This window comes from Vigna umbellata, chromosome 1 (assembly GCF_029865625.1).
Source record: "Vigna umbellata cultivar VRB3 chromosome 1, Vumbellata_1.0, whole genome shotgun sequence".
Taxonomy (NCBI): Eukaryota; Viridiplantae; Streptophyta; class Magnoliopsida; order Fabales; family Fabaceae; genus Vigna; species Vigna umbellata.
The window spans coordinates 52,318,169-52,344,282 of NC_142165.1; the positions used below are offsets into that span (position 1 = coordinate 52,318,169).

Below are 26,114 nucleotides of genomic sequence, written 5' to 3' on the forward strand. Positions count from 1 at the left end.
TTTCACCGTAGGATGAACAACCCCATCGTTAATAACCACCAAAACCGAGCGACCGTTGCCTGATTAACAAAGCCCTTTGGTAGTTGTTCGAGACTTGTGGTTAGGGCGCTTGTGTACCGTATAATCGTCGGGGCAATAGTTGATTGGGCGATCAACCTTCACACCCAAAGATAACTCCCCTCATTGATAAAAGTCACTAACCGATTGGTAAATCCCCTAATATTGATCAAACACAAATTAAATACGTGTAGGTAAAATATGTTTATCGACTCTTGGGCCATGATTAGGCTGGTATAAATTAAAAGCTGATTATGAAACTTATAAATACAAGTTTAAAATAAAGAGATAGATGATTACATGTATTATACGGTAGAAAATTAACTATGCTTACCAAATGATCATATAATGAACTAAGTATCATAATATTTTTTGTAGATAACTTCACCGCATGATGTAAAAAAAAAAAATAATAAAGCCTTAGATTGCAAAATAGTTGGAAAGGTATTTAGAGTTTGACTAAAGTTTAGAATACAATTCTAACAATTAAAATTCCAAACTTTAAAATTCTAGAGTTTAAATTACACGTGAACAGTTGTAATTAACTCCTCCAATTTTATAAAGCATATAAATAGGAAAAAGAGGGAGACGCTACATTTTCTTTTAAACTAACGTTAAAAATAAAAGTTAAAATTCATTCGGTGTTATATGTTTCGGTTGTCTAACATATATGTTTTAAATTCTCTCGTCAATAAATGGACACTAAAGTTTACATTCTCCCGTCAATGGACATATGTTTTAAACTTCAGAATTCCACACTAAATTTAAACTCCCATCAATGGAGATATATGTTTTAAATTCTCCCGTCACTCAATGGAGCTTGTTTGCACAACGAGAGTTAAAATTCCTTGTCTGTTACAATTATGTGAATTTTAAATTTATCTATATTTTAAATTTTGATACATTTTAATTTTTAAATTTTAAAAATAAATGAATATATGTTAAATGATGTTTTAAATTAATATTTGAGATAACAATTGTCAAACAGATAAATAAATCAAACACTATTTTGAAATATTATTTGATATGTAAATTTCTTTTAACTTAATTAAATTAAAATGACTATATTTATTAATTTTTGAAATTTAAAAATAAAATTCTATCAAAATTTGAATTATGAGCAACTCTTATTTTATGTGAATGTTTAAAAATTAAAAATATATTTAATTTCAATCTTAAAGATGTCACAACAGCTTTAATGTAAATCATTATCAAATAAAACTATATTTGACTTTTAAAATTAAACACTTAAAAAAGAGGATTTAACTCAATGAACTTCTATTGACAAATTAAAACTCTAACTATTTTCAAGAGTTAAATGTATTTTTAATTTTTATATTTTTACACAAAATTGAAAATAATTTATATTTAAAATTTTGATATATTTTAATTTTTAAAATATAAAATTAAAGTAATATAATCTTTTTAAATTAATTAAACATTAATTTTATTTAACGTATCAAAAACATCTCATATTATTTAAGTTGCTTAACGTTTTCTTATTTTAATATCAATTAAAAAATATATTTAATACATAACCAAAATATTTACCTAAGAAGGAATTTTAACTTTTATATTTAAGGTTAGTTTAACCAAAAAAACCAAAACAATGTAGCGTCTCTCTCTTTTTTCTATTTATATATTTATATATTTATAAAACTGGAGGAGTTAATTAAAACTATTCACGTGTAAGATAAAACGTGAAAAATAAAATTGCAAGAATTAAGGATCTCCTAAAACCCCATTTCCCTTTCATCGTGGGCACTGCGTTCTGACCGACCCTGCCTCAACCCCTAGGCTGCTCCACCATAGTCCACCGTCTACCGCCGTGCACCGTTCACCGTGCGCGTTCACCGTGCGCCGTCCACCGTGCGCCGTTCACCGTGCGCCGTCCACCGTGCGCCGTTCACCGTGCGCCGTCCACCGTGCACCGTCAGTCCCTTTCATCACTTTCGCATTTTCATCTGCATTCCGTTTCGAAGTTCTGTTTCACAACTTTGTTCATATTTAGTTGATTTTACTCTTTGCCTTTACACCGTTTAGCCTAATTTTCTATTTCGTTCGTACACGTTGGATATTAAACCCGTCTTAAACCACTTAACATACATCTTCCGAAGAGTTATCGAGGAAGGTGGTCAATTTCTTTTTATCTTGGCACAATCCGAACTCAATTTGTTATTTGATGCTGTTTCATAGAACTGGCCAAGAATACCAATGGCTTACCGGCGTTGCCTTTTGATGAGAGGGAACCTTGTAGATCGGAGGTGCCATCCATCATTCAGTTATGTTCTTCATAGCGATGAAGGGAGACAGGAAAAGTCTGAGGAAAAATCATCTTCAGCAGGCGTTAGTAAGTTTGCCCAGATAAGGTCCTTTGCAAGCTCTCTTAAGGGACCATTGGGGTTCTCCCCCCTTTCCCGAGATAGATTTATTTCTCCATGCACTGGATATGGCTTCTGCCGGTATATGTCGACAGTGAATCAGGGTTCAGATAAGATTGACAGTGTCATACTCACTGATGTAGCTGATGTACTCACTGACACTACCATAGACACTATAGCTTCTCAGGCTGCCATTACTAATGAGGTTGCAATTGCTGCCGCCGATTCTTTTTTGCCTGTAATGGGCTTGCAGTACGTGATAGATGCTGTGCATTCCTACACTGGCTTAAATTGGTGAGTCTATGTGTGTATGTATGTATAGACACAAACATAATCCCGAATTTTAATGGAATACCAAAAACAGTCCTGAAATGGTTTCATGCATGTCAAGTTGTCATTGGTATATCTTTTGCTTTTACAAGGGATTTGGGTTTGAACTTTAGATTATCTGTTTAATTATAACTTGCTATAGGCACTGAAGATACTGAGTTTGCTTTAATATTTTCTAAATTGATATATCAGCTTATTTTATGTCAGTTCAAAATGTAAAGGGAATTTTTAGAGTTTCAGGATTATGCTATGGTTGGCAAGGTTGTTCTTGCCCTATTTGTATGTGATGTATATTCTGGGATTTGATTATCCAGTGGTGAATTCATTCATAATTCATAAATAATATATGTAGTATTTGGTGAAAACTTGACTTTCAAGGGTGATTATTAATCTCATTACTTCTTCTTTCAGGTGGGCATCAATAGTTCTTACAACCCTGTTGATTCGAAGTGCTACAGTTCCACTCTTAATAAATCAACTTAAGGCCACTTCTAAACTTTCGGTATATTATGCTTCTCTTAGCTTCATCCTTATTTCTTTCTAAAATAAAATAATGGTATATTATGCTTCTCTTAGCTTCATCCTTATTTCTTTCTGAAATAAAATAATGGCAATGCCTTTTGTCTGTTCCTTCGTCCTTGCCACGTCCTGATTGGAGTGGACACAATTCATACATTTGGAGGGAACTGTTTCCCTTAGTTCACTTTACCTTTTTGGATTAAGATCTCCTTAACATGGCTTAGAAGGTTAATTCTAGCTTTACACTTCTGTTCCATCTTTTTTATTCTGTTTTCTGTAAAGGCCCTCAAGCTTTTTATATCAATAATGCACTTTTTATATATTCTAATCTATTTTATTACATAAGCTTACTATTTCACTTATGCCAGTTAATGAGGCCGCACTTGGAGGAGATAAAGCAGCAGATGGACGGGATGGTAATCCTCAAATAATTTTTATTATTACTGATGATATTGCCATGCTATTTTATTGAATATGCAAGTGAGCTAACGGGGCCTCAAATGTTCTGTTTACCGTGTTTTGTAAATTTTAATTGGTTTATTTATCTTTGAATGTCATTCAATCATTTTAAGCATGTTCTCTTACCTCCTGAACTGAGAGTAATGTGATGGAAAGGATCTTTTTTATTTAATTGTAAATTTATTATTTTAGCCCTTTTCTACTTGAACACAATAGAAGCAACCACTACCTATGCTTTGTACACAATTCTAGTGCAACGTACTCTGTTTCACAGTTTCAGTCGTGACAGAAGTTAAAAATTCTAACATCTGGCAATCATAATTTATAGAAGTTGAACATTCTTAATACTCAAAATTGCTTTTTCACCTACTAAAATGTAAAAGAATTTAAAGGCATTTTGTCCATTTCTCGTTTATGTTGTTTGACACTAATCTTATTTTCATGTACTTGAAGAGTTGAGAATAGCTAAAAAGTTTTTTTTCACTTAAACTTATGATACAACTTACTACTGCATTTATAGGAAACAATAGTTTTGAAAAGCAAAAGAAGCAAAAGGGCGGGAGGCTCCTTACAAAACCCTAAAAGAAAAAACCCTTACATAAATATTAATAATAATAATGACATTACATTTCAACACTCTCCCTCAAGCTGGAGCATATAGATCGTATGCACCAAGCTTGGAACATATAAATCATATGCACCAATCTTGGAACATATAAATTGAATTCTAAGCCCCCTAAGAGATTTGATCAGAATGTCTACAAGTTGTTCATTAGAGTTGACAAACTCAGTAACAAAATCCTTTGACAACAACTTCTCTCTTAGGATCTAAGGTAAGAGGAGAGAAGGAAGAGGAAATGAGAGAGTAGTTAGGAAAGTCGGGATGGAGGTGAGAGCAGTTAGGAAAGGCGGGATGGAGGTGAGAGCAGTTAGGAAAGGCGGGATGGAGGTGAGAGCAGTTAGGAAATGCGGGATGGAGGTCTTGTATAAATAGAGTTCTATTTAGTGTTAGAGGGGAGTTTTTGAGTATTATTTTGTAAATCTGGACTTTGGTCAGAAGAGGGGGATTATGCCTCTGTTAGGGCTAAGAGGGGGATTAGGCCTCCATTAGCGCTATCATTGTACTTTGTTCTCAATATCAATATAGGAACCCATTCTTTCATTGTTCTTTCTATCTTCTGAGTGTGTTCTTGTTAGGTTCCAAACCCAGGTTCCTAACAAATTGTTCCGACTTGCCGGATCCAAATTGGGGGAAAAATGGAGAGCAGAATCGACTTGTCGGAACCGAACGGTCTTACAGTTACAGTCAAAGGCCGAACGGTCTTACAGTCAAAAGAGTCTCCCAATCATTGGCCGAGCAATCTGAGGCCATAGAATACCAGTCGTTTGGGGGACGAACGAGCGAAGAGGTGACACAATCCGAGGCTAATCGCTATAAACCCAGGCCGATTGGGAGCTGCCAAGAGTGTGGGGTCAGTAACGAAGATGCACAACGAAGAGGAGAAGTAACTCTAGAATGGGAAGATCTTGTAGCAACTCTGTTCAGGGTTGTTAATGCGAGTCGAACGGTTGAAGGCAGGGTGGAGGAGCCGAACGGTATAAAGACAGGGAGAAGAGAGCCGAACGGTATAACGATAGGAAGAAGAGAGCCGAACGGTAGAAGAAGTTATTTTACAGGGAAGGATAAGAAGCTCCTCGCCTTCAAGGAAATAATGCAAACACGAAAATGGTCCCATAAATTTTATCTCTCAATTCGACCACCACCCAAGCCTCCAAACGGGAAGTTGCAGGTAGTAGTCAGCGGGTTCCCTTCCTGTGATAAGACCATATCACAATGCCATGGGCTCAAACTTCATTGTTCCAACCTTGAGGACAAGGTTGTTTTGCAGCAGGGTGTAATGATAGGATCTAAGGTAAGAGGAGAGAAGGAAGAGGAAATGAGAGAGTAGTTAGGAAAGGTGGGATGGAGGTGAGAGCAGTTAGGAAAGGCGGGATGGAGGTCTTGTATAAATAGAGTTCTATTTCAGTGTTAGAGGGGAGTTTTTGAGTATTATTTTGTAAATCTGAACTTTGGCCAAAAAAGAGGGATTATGCCCCCGTTAGGGCTAAGAGGGGATAGGCCTCCATTAGCGCTATCAGTGTACTTTGTTCTCAATATCAATACAGGAACCCATTCTTTCATTATTCTTTCTATCTTCTGAGTGTGTTCTTGTTAGGTTCCAAACCCAGGTACATAACATTCTCTTTAATAAAATGACAATCAATCTCTGTGTTTTGTTCTTTTATGAAACACTGGATTAGAGGCAATGTGAAGGACTACTTGATTGTCACAGTACAACTTCATCTTTTCATTTTCTCAAAATTTCAACTCTTGAAGGAGTTGTCTAATCCACACTAGTTCGCATGTAGTTAAAGCCATAGATCGATATTCAACTTCAACACTAGATCAAGCAATAAACTTTGTTTCTTATTTTTCCAAGATACAAGGTTCCCTCCAAGTAAAACACAATATCCTGTGGTAGATCTTTTGTCAATTGGACAACTCGAGTGCTTCCCTTGTCCTCATACAACAATCCTTGTCTTGGGTTCCCTTTTACATATTTAAGAATGCGAATCACTACATTCTAATGATCAACATGTGGATTTTGCATAAATTGACACAACTCCCATCAGATAAGAAAGATCAGGTCTTGTTATGGTAAGATAGATGAGTTTTCCAACCAGCATTCTATATGTCTCTGGGTCTGAGTAAAGTTCACCTTGGTCTCTCATTAACTTTTGATTTGAGTCCATAGAAGAATCAATGGGCTTGGAATTTGTCAGGCTTGTTTCCTTCAAAATATCAAGAGCATACCAAGGAAATATTTTAGCCAACCCATATCTTTGGTCTGAAAGTGGTTGAACAAATGATTCTTTAATTGAGCAATTCTAGTAACGTCATTTCTTGTAATGACAATATCATTAACATACACCATAAAATAAACACATTTATCAGGAGAAAAGTGACCATAAAATACTGAATGATCCGCCTTACATCGTTTCAATCCAAAATTCTGCACAACCCAACTAAATATACCAAACCATGCTCGAGGTGATTGCTTCAAGCCATAAAGGGAATGATGTAATTTACAAACTAACCCAAACTCCCCCTGAGCAACAAACTTAGGAGGTTGCTCCATGTATAGCGCTTCTTCTAGATCACCATGAAGAAAGGCATTTTTAATTTCCAACTGGTAAAGGGGCCATTGACGAATGGCAGCCATAACAAGCAAAATACAAACAATACTGGTTTTAGCCACATGAGAATAGGTATCACAATTGTCGAGGCCATAAACGAGCTACTAGACGAGCTTTGAGACGATCGATTGTACCAGTAAGACCAACCTTAATAGCATAGACCCATCAACAACCAATAAGCTTCTTACCAGGAGGAAGAAGGACAAGGTCCCAAGTGTCGTTGTGTTTAAGTGCCGCATTTCATCAATCATGGCTTGTCGGCATCGAAGATGACCAAGTGCCTCATGAACATTATTGGGAACCTTAATGGAAGATAAGGAGGGAACAAAGGAGAAATATGAAGGAGACAATGATGATAACTCAATAAATCATAAACAGGATAAGGATTACGAGTAGAGCGAATACCTTACCGAAATGCAATATGCCAATTACTATCTGAGTCAAGAGAAGGTGAGGAGGATGAAGGATCCATGGTTTGGGAATCTGATGGAGGAGGATCTGAGTCTCGAGGATCTTCAGTGTTTTGAGTTTGAGATTGTGTCTGACGTTGATATGTGAGAAGAGGTGGAGGAACAATGTCATTTGCATTTTGAGTTTGAGGTAAAGAAACAAGAATAACCAAGGGATCACATGATGGTAGATGAAACATTTGTTGAACAGAGAATGATCCTCTATGGAGGACAAGAAAAAAGGTGTATTCTCAAAGAATGTGACATTAGCACACATATAATACCTCTTGGTTGAGGGAGAATAACATTTATACCCTTTCTGAAGGCGAGAGTATCCCAAAAGGAAACACTTAATAGCTTTTGCAAAGAGTTTATCAAGACCTAGAGAAACATTATGATCAAAACAAGTACACCCAAATACACGAGGAGAGACATGGTATAGAGGGTCATTTGGAGAAATGACCAAGTTAGGGACTTTATTCTCAAGAGAGGAAGAATGTATCCTATTGATAAAAAAACAGGCAATGTGGATTGCATCACTCTAATGATGAACAAGAACATTAGTATTCAACATCAAGGAGCGTGCAATTTCAATGAGATGTCTATTCTTTCTCTCTACAATGCCATTTTGTTGTGGAGTGTGGAGACATGTTGACTGGTGTAAAACTCCTTGGGAAAGTAAGAATCAAGAAAATGCTGCATAAAAATATTCCTTAGCATTATCACTTCTGAGGATTTTAATTGTCTTCCCAAATTGGTTCTAAATTTCATTAAAAAAGGACACAAATATGCCAAAAGTTCAAATCTCTCTTTCATTAAATAAACCCAAGTACATCGAGAGAATTCATCAATGAAAGTTGGAACATAATTAAAACCAAAAGAAGTAACACGACTTGGTCCCCAGATATAAAAATGAATAGTTGAAAAGGCAAAATTACATCGCGTCTTAGACTTTTTAGGATAGGAAGATCTAATATGTTTTCCTAATTGACAAGACCCACAATCTAAGACTTGGATGTATTTGAGACTTGGAAGCATCATCTTCAACTTGGATAAGCTTGGGTGGCCCAACCGATCATGCAAAAGTTTTGGGGATGAAGTTGTGAAACAAGAAACTGAGAAGTTAGGTTTTAAGAAATAAAGTCCTTGTGACTCATGTCCTTCTCCAATCAGATGACCTGTACCATGTTCCTGTATAACAAAGGAATTAGCAATAAAGGTTACAAAAAAATTTAAGGAACAAGTCAATTGACTCAGAGATTAAATTGTAAGGACAATGAGGAATATACAAAAACAAAATTCAAATTTAGTGGAGGAGATAAGGAAACTTTGCCAATTCCTTGAGATGCCACTTTGATCCATTGGCAATGGTAATGAAATGGGAATTTTCGGAAAGGACATGGAAGAAAATGAAGGAATGTTACCGAAGATATGATCTAAGGCACATGAGTCAAGAGTCAAGAATCCATGGACTATGACCTTCCACAGATTGAGAGATGCATGCAATAGACACATTTGACATTGAGGAGGATTGGCCAAGATTAGAAGATTTTTCAGACTTGTACCTCAAAAACACTTAGTACTCTTCATAAAAAATTCTAGATTCTGAATGATTAGATTTAGACACGTGAGCGACTTTGTCTGGAAAGCCATGCAAGGAATAACATTTATCTTGGGTATGACCCACTGTCTTACAATATGAGCATTGAGGACGTCCACTTCGACCACCGCGTCGTCCTTGGTTGCTCCTACCTCCTCTTCCTCGCAGTACCACCATTGCTGATATTTCAATAGCATCACTTAAATTCTTGTCTTTTACCAATGTAGGTACCCGAAGGAGTCGAGTAACTAAGCCATCCATCGACGGGATTTGATCACCAGCTAAAACTTGATCATGTACATGATCAAAATACGAGTGTAAACTTCTCAAAATTAGGACCATGTAATACCGTCAAGCTTTGTGTTTATACTTTCTAATGAATCAGCTACAAAGAAGTTCTTTAACTCTTCTACCACAGCCCAAGGTTTTGCTATATGGGAAACCATATCATGATTGACTTGTTTGAAAGAAGCTACTATTTGGGTTGCATCGAAAATATGTTGTACAACATTAGCCAAAAGTATCTTGTGTGCTTTTCCAAAAAGAGGAGCATGTCTTATAGGGTCTCAAGGTATCTAGAACCTCTTGCTCAACATATTGCCACAAAATAGCACATAACTGAAAATCTAGTTTCTTCCACTAAGGTTTTTCTTCATCTGGGACCATAGAAACATCTTGTTCAAGGTGATTGTGGTGTACTTGACCAAGAAACCATAGTTCCACAGCAGAGGACCATGATAAATAATTTTTCCAATTGAGTTTTACAGACCTAATGACAGGGGTAGTAGAATTCCAATAGAAGAGGCCATTCTAAAGCTGTGAGAAGAAACAGGACTTAGGGTTCCAAAACAAACAAAATAACTTTGAGGGAGGAAACCCTATGTATGAGCCACATCCAACGAAATCGAGAAACAAGAACCAAAACACACTCAAGAAGCTCCGGCGAGACGACTGCCTGTGGTGCGGTGTAACTTCGACACTTGGAAGGCAGCGCGTGAGGAACACGCGCCCGAGACTGTCCGAAGAGAAGTGGCGTGTGGTGGCACATGTAGAGGCTTCTGAGGAAGGGACCACCAGGGTTGGGTCGCGCTTCTTAAGGCACACCTAACCCTTGACTTCGCTGGAGAAAGCAACGATTGACCACGGCGGCGACGGCGGAAACGGCATAAAGACGACGGTGCCGACAATAGACAATGAAGACAAAATGGTCTGGCTCTTGATAACAACTTGAAGAGTTGAGAATAACTAAAGAGTTTTATTTCACTTAAACTTCTGATAGAACTTACTACTGCATTTATAGGAGACAGTAGGTCTGAAAAGCAAAAGGGTGGTAAGCTCTTAACAAAACCCTAAAAGAAAAAACCCTTACATAAATATTAATAATAATAAAAACATTACATTTCAACACATGTTAATATTTATTAGTTCTACATTAATCTGCACTGCAATGAATTGGCTATCATTATATGTGTCATGACAATTGCACTATTACAACAATAATTTTCTTTTGGTGTATTTATTGATAGTTGATTTTCTTTGAAAGCCAACTCTTCTAATGGATTAGTTTTTTCACCAATAAGAATACTTTAATAGGTTTCATATTCATTCTAGAATTTGATGAAGACAAGTGGTTAAGAAGAAGAGAAAAATATACTATTGCATATTATATTTTTACGACAAGGGTAATTTAGTAACAGAGAATGACTAATTCCGCTCCATTCACTATCCAAATAGTAAAATGATTTTTTTCCCCTTGCATCATAATGTATCCGAGCAATGGAAAGAGATGCTAAGACTGTTTAAGGTATGTTTGTCAACATTGACTAATGCTACGACTGTCTTCATAACAACTGACTGCTTCAATCAGTGTTGTTAACTCTGTCAAAACATGTCACTAAAATATATTCTGATGCCACCAAATATGACATTTTTGTTGCCATTTCCACCATCACTCCCATTTGTTGCCACCATTATCAGCATAATAAACTTTTTAGCTATGTTTGTTGATTTGGGGTTCATGGCCTTGATTGTGATGGTGCACTGAAAAGCAATGTACAATAATGAATTCATTATTCATCTAGATAATAAATGATCTGTGTTAAAGGAATAAATGCATATTCAGAACATAGATTTTGTTTCTGGAGTTGTTTGTTAGTTTTTATGTTGTCAAAATATATTCTGTTCTATGTAAATGCACCGCACACATATATGAACTTATCGTTCAAATGTTGCATATTTATTTATATATTTGTATGTATGAAGAAACTTGATTGCTGGATGATCATTCTTCAATGTTTGCCTGTACCTGTTGACAAATGGCGTTGCTGTATATGTAAATTTTAACGTCTAAACAAGCCATATATTAATCAACCTCCAAACTTACCTCATCTGTGGTATTTTGGTGTGATTTTTATGTTTTCGATTTTGTTGCTTGTATTATTGAAAACAACTTTCTCTTTGATCACACTAACATCCAATTTTCAGGCTATGGATCCTGTAGCTGCTGCTAAAGGTCAGCAGCAAATGAAGAAGCTGTTTAAGGAGTAAGCGTTTTCATAATTTGCTTCTAAAGACTATCCTTGTCATTATTTTCGTGTTCTATTCTTTTCTATTCTGCTTTCATTTTTGCTGTAATGGTTGTTCTGTGTTTAGAGCATATGGTTGTTTTAGTATTTTATTCTGTTCTATAACTGCTTATAGTAGTTTTTAAACCATCCATTCTTATGTAACTACTGCACTTGGTGATATAGTATTATAATGTATTAGTGGATCAATCTTTGTGGTGACTTGTGAACTGAGATGGCCATACCTGAGATCATTAAATAACCAATTTCTGCTTTTACTTTCATGAACTGCTTATGTTTCTTCACTTGTCAACTATTGTCATCTGATGGGAAGTGTTGCCGTTGAAGACAGGTGCTATCTGATATTTAAACATTAGTATCATAAAAAGGTAAAAAGAAATTAAAATAATATAACTTGTATTATAAATAATGCAAGACTCAACTTATTTTGGGGTTTATTTCCACAGCACTTAACTATATATTTTAGATATTGAGAAATATGTTTCTTAGAATTCCATTGAAATTCGTTATTATAGAAAAATGTGAAACTTAGCAAAATTGTTTTTATTGTGTAAATTACGGAAATCTTAATTATCAATTGAATTTTTTGTTTTGTTGATTACACAGATACGTGCATGCATATACACACTCACACACACTATATATCTAAAATAAGTCCAATTTCTCAATTCTTTGATCTTTTGCTTGACTAAACATTTTCTTTGGTTTTGATAATTGCAGATATGGTGTGACCCCTTTTACGCCATTGAAAGGACTCTTTATTCAAGGCCCTATTTTTGTTAGTTTTTTTCTTGCGGTAAGCTGTTCCAATTTGATATTTGACTTAGAGTCTGAAGAGCTGTTACATTGTTTCTATCCATTCTCACATTTGTGTTTCAAGATAGATAACAAATATGGCTGAAAAAGTGCCGTCATTCAAGCATGGTGGAGCTTATTGGTTTACTGATCTCTCAACTCCAGATCCCTTGTACGTTTTTCCAGTTTTGGCTGCATTGTCATTCTTAATAACGGTAGAGGTGAGCATTTTCTTTCATAAACTTTCTACTCTTGTGATAATTCTTTCTAGATGACTTTCGTTATTCATGATTACATGCTTTTTTGAGTTGACGATACGGTGTTCTCTCATGCATTAATTCCAATTTGGACTAATTGATTTTCTGTTCCGTAGTGTAATATGCAGGAAGGCATGGAAGGAAATCCTGTGGCTGGTACCATGAAAAAGTTCTCCAGAGGTCTTGCGGTTCTTACGGTTCCTTTCACCATGGGATTTCCAAAGGTAAACTATCATAGTTTAGTGTTTTTCCGGAAGGAACAGCTATCCTTTGCTTACACTTGTTTTTGCATTTGAAATAATTGTTGGATGTACTTGCAAAGAAACAGTAGTTCTGCCTGAAGTTTTATTATAAATTGTTGGATTCTATCTGCGTGTGGAACCATGTTTCAACACCAATTTAAATGGGTTTGGACACTAACTACATTTATTCTTACGTGCATCTGTGTATTTGTGTCCAAGTTCCAAACACACTGTATCGTTTGCTCACTGGCTGGTAACTTTGCAAGTGTAACTTTCTACTATGAAAAGAGGCCTTATTCGCCTCCCTCTTACAACTAAATCCATCCCTTGGTTTGAACACTCCCTCCCCTTATCCCTGAAGCCATGTCTGTGTAGCAGGTTGTCACACAAGGTGCAATTCCCGCTTACCCAAATGTAACTCTAATCCCCTACTACAGCCCACTTCTTTTGCTAATGTATCACCTTTAGTAATCTTAGTTCATCTACTACGTGTTTTAACATTTATTTATGTTTACTAGTTTTGACATGTTGAAAATCGTGTTCCAAATTGTGAACTATGTAGGTAATTTTAAATCTTGAATTGTAAATAAATCATATCAGATCTATAGACTCAATAAAAAATTGCTTAAAATATATGTAGTTCTCAATTTAATAATTTTGAACTACAAATTAACAAAAAAAATTTAACTATAAGTCTCAAAAACCAAAATCCCAGGTTATAAATTAAAGCCTTTATTTTAGTAGAAAATAAACAGCAATGGAATAGCTATATACAATGCAGAGAATGAATGAAACATTTGTGAAACCGTTTTCAGAAAAATTAAAACAGATAGAGTGCTTTTGGTTGCTCCTTCATTTTTTGTAAACCATATAAACTTGATTGACTTTTCAATTCTTTTCTATGAAAATTAGTTAAAAAAGCAAAAGGGTATAAATAGAAAATTGGTTATGTTTCATATGGGTACCTATGGAATAGGACTGTTTCATCCAAGCTTTTCACAACTTTATGTCACATGCAGTTAATTGCATGATCTGAATTGCTGATTTCTTGAATCGAATTAGATTTGAGATTCCAAGATCCCGTTTGGGGCGGTTATGAGTTAGTTTTTAGTTCAAACTTTATTTTCCAAACAAAATCCATTTGATAAAATGGTTTTACAAGGAATTTGAGAACCATTTTACCTTTATTTTCAGAACAGAAGAAAAGCTTCCTATTTTGAGTTAAGTTTTGAGCAGTCTCTACGTTTACCCTAGCCAGCCTTCTATCTGCCTTTGCTGGGTTAACTCTCTTCCTCCTTGTTGCCTCTCTATTGTATGATCTCTCCTTGTCTTCCTCTCTCTCTTTCCATTCCCCCTTTTCTTTCTCCATTTCTTTGTTCTTCTCTCTGTAGTTTTTTATGTTATCTGAAATTGAAAATACATACATGACTAGTTCGCTTGCAGATTTGTTTTCATTTCCGTACATAAAAGTTTTATATTCCGCTCTCTCCATTTCTCTCGTGATCCCTCTCTCACTCAGCATCTCTCTTTATAGTCTATACTTTTTTGAAACTGAAAGCTTATGCATGAAGAGTTGGGTTGCAGATTTGATTCTATTTTTCTGCAAAATAGCTAACCTTGGGGTTTGGTGGGTCATGAGAGATATTTTGGGTTGGCTTAGTTATAGTTTCGCAAAAGGTTTATTTTTTTCGTTAGTCTTAGTCTTAGAAAGTGGATTTTAAAGTTAATCTCAACCAATGTTGTGAAACCTGAGGATCGTAAGGGGATAAAAAATTGAAACTCGAGGATTGTAACTTGATTTGCTATATTCATAAACTCGTGCATCCATTAAAAAGAATATTGATGATAAAAGTAACTTATACATAATAATAATAAGTCATAACTAGTAAGAATTAGTACATAACTAAAACTAGGTTCATAATTCATAAAACGTTCATGCATAAAATAAACTTTAGACAAAACTTCAAGGAATTTTTAAAAGACACAAAAACAATAAAATTAGAAAATAATAGGACTACTACAATGATTTACATGAGACAACATGGAGACTCTAAGAAAAAGACTGATTGCAATTCAATAGATCAATAAACCACAAACAAAAATTGTTGTAAGAATTTGTGTTGAACTCTTCAATTTTTTTTTTGCTCTTGGATCATTACTTTTTCTTTTCTTTTAAAATATATTTGTTTCCTTTTGACTTGGATCCATTATTCTTTCTTTTCTTTTCAATTTTGTAGTTCAACACACAAACAAAGAAAACTAAACAAATTGCCTTTCAAATACCAATACTCATGCAAAATCAAAATAAATAGTTAATTGGAACTACAATTAACTGAAAAACCAAAAAGAAAAAACAGATAATCTCCATGGATCAAATGCACAATTATATGAAAAACACGAAAATTAAAAAATAGAATTGGGTAAAACCGTAGGAGTTTTACTCCTTACAAAATTCTAAGAACAATGAATCAAACAAAATTCCAAAACAAAGTACATAATACCAATATTCAAAATTTTTTTAGGTGTTCCTCATATGACAGAAAGTTAGATAGAAGAGAATATCAAACGAGAAATCTTGCTCTAGATATCAAATATTACAATCCGAATACCAGATGATACCTTCCCAGATGATACCTTCCCAGATGATACCTTGCAAGATGATACCTTGCCAGATGATACGATCTTATCCAGGAAGGAAAGAGTATGATTGTTTTGAATTCGAATCCTAAGAGGCGTAAACAAAAATAAATTAGAGAAAAACACAAAAGAAGACAAAGATGGAGACACCACAATCTAGCATATTGTTAAGTCAATGAAGATTTTCTATAAAGATTGTCATCTTTGATAAGAATCAGAGTTAGAGATGCCACAATCTAACATATTGATAACATATTGATAAGTCAAGGAAGATTCACGACAAAGAAATTCATCTTTGATAAGAATTAGAGTTCTAATCCTAGAATCAATAGAATCCTAGAATCAATAGAATCCTCTCAATGAAAAACTAATTATCATATAATGAACATCCAAGGTGTCTACATATTTGGTGCTTATATATAGACACAAATGTTTAAGCCACCTAAGAAACCTTAAAAGAAAGTCCAAAGACATCTGTCTCAAAAATAACATGAAAATTCAAAAATAGAAACGAACTATTCGCCCAACGAAACACCTTTCTTGCCTAGCAACTACTCAATATTCTCACTCAACAAGATAGGCAGGTCACCGAGTGAACTTACAAAATTAAAATAAAGTACATACACTTTAATTGCTTAAAATTTATTCTATAATTAAGTTCCAAGCCATGATTTTCATGTTTTTAAGTCCTTTGAATTGCAAAGGCTCATCCTCAAGTTTTTCTTGTATTGAATTAGGATATAGTCCTTTATCATATCCTCCTTCTTGACGAGAAGTTGTCCTCAAATTCATACCAGTTGAAGATTCCTTCTCTATTGTATTGGATTAGGAGATAGTCTTCCATCAACTAATTTCTTACCTTCTCAAAAGTGCTCCAGTTACACTCAACCATATGAACTACATGTCAACTCAATACTCTAATTGCAAGTCTTTGTAATTCTCGATGTTCATCACCATATGATTCCCACCATTGTAATGGATTTTGGTTGAGTGGAAATTGAGCTGTCAAACTACCAAAAAAAAAAATCCATATTTGCTCTTGAAACTCTAAATTTGAGCATCAATCTTTCTGATCTCATCAATGTCTCCCACCAACTTATCCAAACAATCATACATTCCACGTTTCTCCTTATAATCAACTATAAATTCAGCATAATAGTGCAACATGGGATTGAGGTAATAGCCTACAATATGCAATGGCCTATGCAATTGGTTTTCCTTTCTTTGATCAATGATTTTCCAAAGGGGAGTGTAGCTGAATAAGATAAAAATAAATAAATTAATCTCCAAACAGAGTTTATAGTTCTAAAAAATAAATTAGAAAATCAAATATAAGTGAAAGGTAATTAGTCTTTTAGAAGTACTGGTAAATAACTTGATTGCTATCACAAGCCTCCGCACCCTTAATTTTATCTCCTAGAAAAGATTGCAATTGTTGTTTTGTCCTGGGGACTGACTGGATGGTGCATAACACCATAACTAAATTATCAAACAGAAACTACTCTCTTTCCTTCTTGTCTGGGACTACAAAAATAGTTTCTTGGCTTCTGTGTAAGTGTTAATCCTTATTGTTTTAAGTGTGTTTCGATCTCAGATTTTTCTTGTCCTCCTTTCTTATTCTGTACTCGGTCACTTTATTATTATTATTTTATCAGAAAGGCAGGTCATAATTAACATAAAATTTAGTGTTTGAATTATAGTAGGAAACCTAACAATTGTATTGATTAAGCGGAAGCATTCTATTTGACCCTGGAAACTTAGAAAAATTGCTCTATTTTTTTTTTCGAAAATAGATGCCCTAATATTTATAAAATTTAATTTGTAATTTACTTGAAATTGAAGGGTATCTTTGGCAAATCAAAGGTTGGAACTCACGCCTTGTATATGCTAATATATGTAGATATTGATTTTCCATATTCTATCCACATGTTTTAGGTTTATACGGTTATTTTGTTTGTAATATCTAAATGGTGTTTTGCTAATTGAGAAAGAAAAGGAGAGATTGCCAGTTTCTCTTTACAGCTTCATGTTCGCTTTCATTTGTCATTTCATATAGTTTGATTTGTGCTCCTTTATGATTGTGCAGGCAATATTCTGTTACTGGGTTACGTCAAATTTGTTTTCACTTGTATATGGACTTGGTAAGGCTCTTGACATTTTCATTTGCAATTTTACGTCTTTTTCCAATTTTCACCACTTAAATAGGTAGAAACCTAAATTTCTTGAAATGCATTTTGCTTTGGGCCTTCATTCTACCATGCGAATCATGATTGCATTTATGCGGTCTTGAATGTATAGGGCACGTAATTGAAGAATCCATGGCTCCGTAATCTTAGTATTCTTTTTGAGTGCAGTCTTCTCTCTGTCCATGATGATTCAAAACAATCCAAGATGCACTTGCAAGTTACAGTCTTGCACTCTTAATACTGATTGATCTAATCTTTTAAACATATCAATGAAGTTGAATGCCTCTAACAATCATTCGTAGCCTGACTGACTTCCATTTTACTTAGTCCCTTCTAGAAAATCTGCTTGATTCTAATCAATATCTTCATACAAATCACAACTATCTCATTAGGGTTATGTTTTGTTCTCTCAATCTTAGGACTTTTCAGAGTATTTCCATTCTCTGTTTTAGTTATTACTTATTTATTTACATTTAATTTCACAAGCAGAATTTGCATACCATTCTGTCTGCAATATTTTCTCCAGGTTATCATAATTATGGTCTTTTTTATTGTAATAGTAAGATATCTAGTTCCCTTATTATTATCCCCAGGATAATTTACTAGATTCAAAATTGAAGGATCAAGAACAAGATTAGTTTATGTAGTAGATAGCATCTTACTTGTGTGTATCGATACACTTACTGTAAATCATTCAGCTTGGTCTAAATTCTGTTGATGTTATTAGTACTGGAATTAGAAGACTAAAATTTTATTTGAAAAGGAGTAAATTTGACATAAATTTAATTCTATAGTCATGGAACATGCTGTCAAAATTGTCCTTTGTGAGATTTAAGGATTAAATTCATGTCATTTTTCTATGATGATGAAATTATTCCCCCCGATGGGTGGGTTTGAGCTGTGTTAAAAACAACTAAAGGAATAAAATTCTCGTAACAGAGGAAAACTTGCAGTAGGTCTATAAGACTCAAGTTCAAGGTTGTGTTTCATGTATAAATTATGTTTCTAATTACTTATGTATCAAAACGGTGTTTTTCCACTCTGAACTGTATTAACACAAGCGATCCTTGTTATGCACTTTGTTTTTTTTTTCTTCCTAATACCCATTTGCTCTTATTTCCAATTTTGCAGTGCTTAAAGTTCCTGGTGTAAAGAAAACATTGGGTATTCCTGAAATACCTGTTGCTGTCCCCACCAGTGCTCCTCAATCGCCCTTTTCTATATTTCCCGCTCTAAAACAACCTACCTCTACGACAAATGAGTCAAGCCCAGTAGTACCTGATAAACCTTCAAAACATTCAAATACAAAGATATCATCTTCTTCTGTTATTAGTCAAAGGCTTAGAAGTTTAGAGAAACAAGTGAAAGGAAGAAAGAAAAATAAGTGAGTAAAATTTACTGTTTCTAGATTAGGCTATCGAAATACGGAGCAATTGTGCTCAGATTTTTGTTATATTTTATTATCCTGGGAAGAGGAGGAAATTAGTTCAAACATTGAGTGCTGATAATTTTGCACAGGGATTTGCCCATCGTGTAGCCTACGCACGGGTTTCTAAATTATCGTGTAAACATTGATTGCTAATAATTTATGTATTTGACAATTGGTACAAGTTTTACCAAAAGTTTGATTATTTATATTTGGATACTTGACACTTATTTTTTATTAGACATTTTGTATTTTACTTAAGACATCGTATATGCCGCACAGAATATTCAAGCTTGACTAAGAAATATGAAGAGTGTTGTGTTGTCAACATATATAGTATAACAATAAAATCTTTTCCTTAATTTTAATGCGAATTTCTTAATTTTTGTACGCAGAGAAGGGAACACAGGTTGTCAGACCCCATTAAAACGCACCCAAAATCCCAAGTAGTGGGATCCATGTACCAAGAAGAGAGTGAGCGTCTCAGTTAGTGGAAAATAGGTGGCTGTAGGAGAGTGGCCGTTCGTTTTGGGTGATAGTAGTATTTAAGGCTAAATTTCAAATGACGTGCCACTTCTCTCTGCATGCCTTTCTTCTTCTCCAAACTGTTGAAACTCTTTTCTCCTCCTTCTCTCTAAAATCTCCTCATTCTCTCTAAGAAAACCTCACCATTTCCTCTTTCGATCACCTCTCAAGCATCGTCTGAACACTCCCGACGACAAGAGCTTTCGTTTAAACTGATCGGTTTATTATTCTGAGCCGGTGAGTTTCTTTCTCTCTAGTACGTTCGTTTAAGTCTTGCATGCAACCTTTTATTTCTGGTCGCCTGAGTAGATAGTATAATTCTGAGTGTTTCTGGTTTTTCTGTTTGGTCTAGTGCTCCTAAAATGGGAGTGTCGAACGTTAGTTCTTTGGTAGAGGGGAGCTCTATTATGCTTCGTTGAGCGTTCGGTTACGTATAAAGGTAAGGGAAGCTTATATAATTTGATTAATATTCTTGTTTGAACGTTGGTATGTTTGCATGATATGTTGTTTGGATTATTGGATGAGTATGAAATATGTACGTACTGCTTATTTGGATGTTTGTATGGATGACTGATATATGTTGTGAATTGAGTTGAGATAGGACTTGATATTCAAACTGTGGTATTCTGAGTAAAGGTGGTAGTATGGTTGAGAGTGGTTAACGAGCGTTCGGTTCTTCTTGGAAGTACCTGGTCTTACCTGAGTTCTCATGTTTTGGGGGATAAAGTCTAAGAGTCTTCCTGTAATACTATATAGGATTAGTTAAACTTTGACCGAGAGTTCGTATTAACTATTCTGTTTCCCTTTGAGTGTCCGTCTATATTAAGTTCTTCTTCTACAAGGAATTTCGTTAGTGGAGATCGTGTTATAATAATAGATATGTATAATAAGTGTTCGGCCTAAGTGTAGTCCTTCTTTAGGTTTCATAAACAGTTTAGTTCATGTATTATATACTACTTAAGGTCGTGGACGTTATCGTTCTTTTTCAGTAAGACTAAGTGTGGAGTAATTGTTTATATATATATATATATATATATATATATTCATTCTTTCTATGTAAATTATCAGTGATCGGTCTTGGACCAAGCGTTAGTCTTAATAACGCTCGTTCCTGATAAGCACTTGGTCTTGGGTTATTGTTCGTTTTATAGCGTTTGGTTCTACAGGGCTCGGTCTTAAACCAAGCGCTGGGTCTTGTTTTCTGTAATATATATTATTACCGTTCTTAGAATGAGAGTCTTCATTCAAACTCAATAGCGTTCGTTACTTCATAGTTTCTCATTAGTATTAGTATTGTGTGTCAAACAGTGCTGGTCTTTAAAAGGTGTTGGCCTAGAGTCTTAGTACTCGGCCTAGGCTTCGTGATGTCCATTTTGAACTCTTAGTGGTCTGTTTATTTAAGTTAATAAGTAACGCTCAGTCATGTTCGTTTCTAAGAAGTGTTTTCCAGTCGGATTTATGCCATAATTAGAGAGTGCGATTGTATTTCAGTTGAATGTATTAATGATATAGTGTAAGGGAATTTGAAATGTGATGTGAATGAAATAGTGTGATTATGAACGAGTATTCTAGGGAGGAATATCTCAGGAAGTGGTTATTGATTGGTAAAGTATGAATGTGGGCAAACCTTAGTGGACGTTCATCCTGATATTCCATGATTACTCGTTCTCATGTAGAGAAGAGTAAGTCACGTGTGGGAATGGCAGGAAGTCCTAGTCCATAAGATTAACTTGGACGGAACGGATCAACCTCGGGTGGCAGCTGTTGAGGGTATCCCAGTTACTACATCATCGGGGTGGACGAACGTCGTAGCTACACAACATTCATACAGTCTCGACAGTCAGAGTCAAGTGGTCGTCCTTTGCATGCCTTGATGAATTGAGTGTTGTTAATTTAATTATGATTGTTATATGTTGTTATGGAATAAATTAAATTACATAAGCTTACCCTATTTATCATTTTTGTCTTTGTTGTACGTCCCGTCGTTGTCCTGTTGCAATGATCATCCGTGTGGATGTGAGCAGAAGGAGAAGAGCTTCTGGAAGAAGTATTGGAAGACGCGGAGGAAGTGAAGGCCGAACCTTAGGGACGTTCGGTATGATATTAGCTTTATATTTTGTAAGACCGCTCGGTATGAGTTTCTTTTGTAGAACGTTTGGTCTAGTTGCAGTTAGAGTAGTGGTTTTAAATTCTCTGATGTTATGTAAGGCCGTTCGGCCGTAATCGTATATAGCTGAGCGTTGAACTGATCTGTAGTATTATTAACATGTGATTATTCTCTATATGATTTTACATTGTATTTTTGGGATGTTACATAGGTGGGAATGTAAAGGGAATTTTAAATAACTGTCACATTGCGTTCATAAGTCTATCTTCAAATTATCAAAGCTGTTGAAATATTCAAATTAGAAATTGAAAGTTTTAGGATAGAGAAAAGGACACGTGAATACTGTAAGTTATATTCTTACTGTGAGAAAGGGAGACTCTGCCACTCTCAATTTGAAACTAAGTTACTGGATTATATAATTTTGGAATTAATTGTTATAGTTGAGTAATTCAAAAGATACGTCTTATTGTCTAGTTTATTCTCTTTTAATGAATTTCTACATCAAAGTGGTAGTAAGAGTCATGGGTTCTGTGTTTATAAAGTTGAGACATGAGTTTAGCTTTTAGTTTGTTTTTTCTTTTAGTACATATTTCATTTTAAACTGATTGTTTTCTCTAATTTTCCAATATATGTCTTCCCCCTCCTTCCAAAACACATTGTTATTTACTCTTCTCTCTTGGATTCATTCTCTTGGTGCTTATTGAACATATTTAATATTTTTTTGTTGATGGATTCGACGTACAAAATAAACAAATATAAACTTTCCTTGGTTGAGATTGTTGGTGTAACATGTACAAAGTTGACATTCTAAGTGACATTTTCAATCTTATTAAGTAAATGACAAAATAATTTCACTTGGGCTTTGGAAAGACTGAAAGGTTTATTTTTGACATTTGAGGGCTATCCACAAGTCATTGTCAATGATAGAGACTTGACTATGATGAATGTCATTGACAATATATTCCCTAAGTCATATAAGATGTTATGTCAGTTCAACATTCTGAAAATTTTTTAAGCCAAATGCAAAATGTTAGTTGATTTTGTTGAGGCATGTAATGTGGTGATGGAAGCATGGGAAAAAGTCATGGATTGTGAAGATCAGACCATGTTTGGTGACTATGTGAATCACTTTCAATACGTCCGCAGTTCATGACCTTTATTCTTCTAATATGTGAATAATACTTGGATTATTCTATGGAATACATACTTTGTAAAGGTCTAGACAAACAAAGTAATGCATTTAAGGAACACAACAACAAACATGTATGTTTTAATGTTATTTTACTTAGTTGTTTCTGTTAAATATTTTATGTAATTGTTTATTTATTTTTGTTAGAGTTGAGTCTACTCACTAAAGCTTGAAGAAAGTTTTGGAGAACAATATAGGTGATCTTTGTTCTTGTTGGGATGATATTCATAACATCATTATCCTCCAACACAATAAGATTAAGGTGTCCTTCAAAAAGAGTCTCACTGTTATGAGTGAAACTTATAAAGGAATCGGATACAGAAGACTTATTGGATGTGTATCCAGATATGCTTTGGAATTCATTGTTGAGGAATTGGAACAAGTACAACATATATGGATTGGATAGTAAGTTGTGGATGCATATTGAGATAAATATTCAATCTTCCCTATGCTTGTGAATTAACACAATATGACCCTAGATGATTCCTTTGGCTGAAATTCATATAATGTGGTATTGAGGTTTTCAAATATTGTATCAAATGAATCCTAGCTAGATTTATCCATTGAGCATGAATTTTCTATGGTTCAAGAACGATTCAAAGAGATTGACATTGTAAGTAAAGTCACCATTAAGCAAAAGTTACTTGATATTGTTTGTCCTACAATCACATTCATGGTAGAAGTCTTGTACATAAAGTGAAGACAAAAGGTGCACAAAAGAATAAACTTCAACGAAATAAAAGGTATACAAAGCGTGGGCCGTCATATTTTGAGCATGTAGAAGTCTTGCACTTAACAAATGAATCTTCATTTGGAAAAAAACAATTGCAATCAAAGGCAAAATTTGTGCGAAGAATGAGAGAACACGTGATAGAGCAGTTTCATCCTATTTGTTACCCATACATTGTTGATGTTGATGTCGTGATTGATGATCATTGTGGGTATAAATGCATTATTGCATCTATAGGACTGGGGGAAGACTCATGGCCATTTATCCAACATGATCTTTACAAAAAACTTGGTGAAAGGCGTGATGAATACGTAACACTAGTGGGAAGCTATGATTGACTCGAAGATTTAAGGAGATCTTTGTTAGTCGAGTCACAATCAATGGTATGAGTTCCTATATTGAAGAAGTATTTATTATTTCTTTTCTTCTTGTTTTGTAACAATTCTTTTTATTTCTTATAGGCTTAATGCAAAGAAGTGGATGACTATATTAGACATTGGTTATGCAATTACTAATCGATATAATATCATCTTAGTCTGTTTGTCATATGGTAAAAATTATACTATCTTCCCATTACGTAGCAAACCGCCTTCTGATATAAGACAACATCGATTAATTTGTATAGGACACGTTCATGGATGTCATTTCGTGCATGTAATATTATTATTCTTTACTTTCATTTAACCATTAGTTGTCATTTCATTTTAAAATTACTTGTCATTTAATTAACTATACTAATATTAATAACACAATTTCACCTACAAAAAGGTTGTTCTTTGCCTATGGTTGATATCATATCCTTAATACAATGTTATCCTAAGGCGCGAGCATGGTCATCTTTTTATTCAAGTAAAATGTAAACATTTGAATAGTTGATGGACGTTACTACCTCTTATATTGACTTAGTTGAACCATGATATTTATGTAATGTGTTGAGATATGTATATAATCATTAATAGTTGTTGTTAATTAATTACAAAGTGTTTCACTCTCATGCATATAAATCTCACATTTGTAGTCTCAGCAAAAGAAGGACATATAAATGAACAAGTATGTAAATATGTACTAAGATGGTAAATAATATTCATAAAATAAAACGTTACTTCAATCAAAATATGAAATAAACAATCCTAATAAAATTAATACACAATAAAAGATAATGTTATCCAGACGAAGATGAACGTTTGCCATGTACATTCCTATGACCTCTATTGCTCGGTGAATTTTCTTCAACCAATGCAAGAACTATTTGAAGGGCCTTATTCGTATGATCCCATGTTATATTCCCCTTAATCACATCCCGACAAGAGATCATCGTCTGTAAGATTCTGGCAATGCACTTCACAGAACCCTATAGTATAATAATCAGACAAAAATAAATAAACATTCATAAATAGAACTTATAACATAAATATTGTAGGATAACATACAAGCAAACCAGAATTTGTAGGCGATCTAGGACGAATGGACACTTCATTTGAAATATTTCACCGTAGTCTAGGAGAAAGACTAGGTTGGTCTTGATCGACAACAAGAATAACGTATGGATGGGAAACCCTTTCGAACCACTATAGGTATCCCTCAATAAAATCAGACGAAGATGAGACTGATCTTGCATGCCTTATATCGTGGTCTACATAGTGCAACCAGGAAGCATTTAGTGAGCATGTCTGCCTCTACAACAACATGTGGCGGCTGAAACCCAAACTGCCTTAAGACACGTTTAGGCAAATGCCGGTGAAGCATCTCACCAATCTTGATTCACCTAGAGAACATACAGATTCCTAGAAATGGACGAGTGGCCCGATGTGACTCATACGGGTACCAAATCACCCTATCGTATGTGAGACTATCCAAATGTGAGCTTACCTCTACCATGTTGCAAACTTGCCTCCCCGTCACCCACCGAGCGACACACGATCTGTCTTCATCATAAGAAGACAACACACCTCTCATTCCCATCCTAAGGAAGTGTTCATCAATCAAACTCTTAAAAAAAATTAATTAATCGTTGATCAACAACAATAACAACAAATCCTTGATTAATTAATCCTTGATAGAAAGTGCTAAGTTCAAAGTTTCATCTCTCAATTCTAGACGTTTTTATCTACCCGGACGAAATTGGGTATTGACAAAATGAAACATGAACAAACAAAAAAGAGAGTATGTTAGCTAGATAGAGAAAAAAATGAAGGTTTAATCCTTTCGAACATCCCTATTTGTGTAGGGTTGTCTCAAATAGGTCCTCGTATTTATTTTTATCTCAAGTAGGTCCCTATTTTTGTAAAATTGAGTCAATTGGAACCCTGCCGTTAATTTCAATAGACGACGTTAAATTTATTGAGTCGTGGCATGCTGACGAAGCAAATTTTAATGACGTGACACGTGATTGTGTAATTTATT

The 26,114-nt window shown here is 34.6% G+C and overlaps 1 protein-coding gene and 1 long non-coding RNA gene across 3 annotated transcripts; one reads left to right on the top strand and one right to left on the bottom strand.

Annotated features, from left to right (window-relative positions):
• The first annotated feature begins 1,761 nt into the window (after positions 1–1,761).
• Positions 1,762–19,390, top strand: LOC124833894 (mitochondrial inner membrane protein OXA1-like). Of its 2 annotated transcripts, none has more exons than XM_047308462.2 (10): positions 1,762–1,989; positions 2,254–2,732; positions 3,180–3,270; positions 3,656–3,703; positions 11,517–11,575; positions 12,338–12,413; positions 12,502–12,633; positions 12,786–12,893; positions 17,635–17,689; positions 18,866–19,390. In XM_047308462.2, exons 2-10 carry the CDS (start codon positions 2,272–2,274, stop codon positions 19,120–19,122), a joined length of 1,287 nt encoding a protein of 428 aa, XP_047164418.1. In that variant the 5' UTR covers positions 1,762–1,989; positions 2,254–2,271; the 3' UTR covers positions 19,123–19,390. The 2 variants fall into 2 exon arrangements, with proteins under 2 accessions (XP_047164418.1, XP_087959860.1); XM_088103734.1 differs by having other exon boundaries at positions 1,762–1,961.
• LOC148205719 (uncharacterized) lies at positions 3,716–17,628 on the bottom strand. The gene is made up of 3 exons (XR_015783332.1): positions 15,531–17,628; positions 11,842–11,955; positions 3,716–11,072 (listed from the first exon to the last, which is right to left on the bottom strand). It is a non-coding gene; the product is annotated as an uncharacterized LOC148205719 (long non-coding RNA).
• Positions 19,391–26,114: the final 6,724 nt, after the last annotated feature.

Coding starts and splice junctions, on each gene's coding strand:
- LOC124833894 (XM_047308462.2), top strand. CDS start 2,272: ATGGCTTACCGGCGTTGCCTTTTGATGAGAGGGAACCTTGTAGATCGG. Junction 12,894..17,634: donor TCACCATGGGATTTCCAAAG/GTAAACTATCAT, acceptor ATGATTGTGCAG/GCAATATTCTGTTACTGGGT. Junction 17,690..18,865: donor TTCACTTGTATATGGACTTG/GTAAGGCTCTTG, acceptor CCAATTTTGCAG/TGCTTAAAGTTCCTGGTGTA.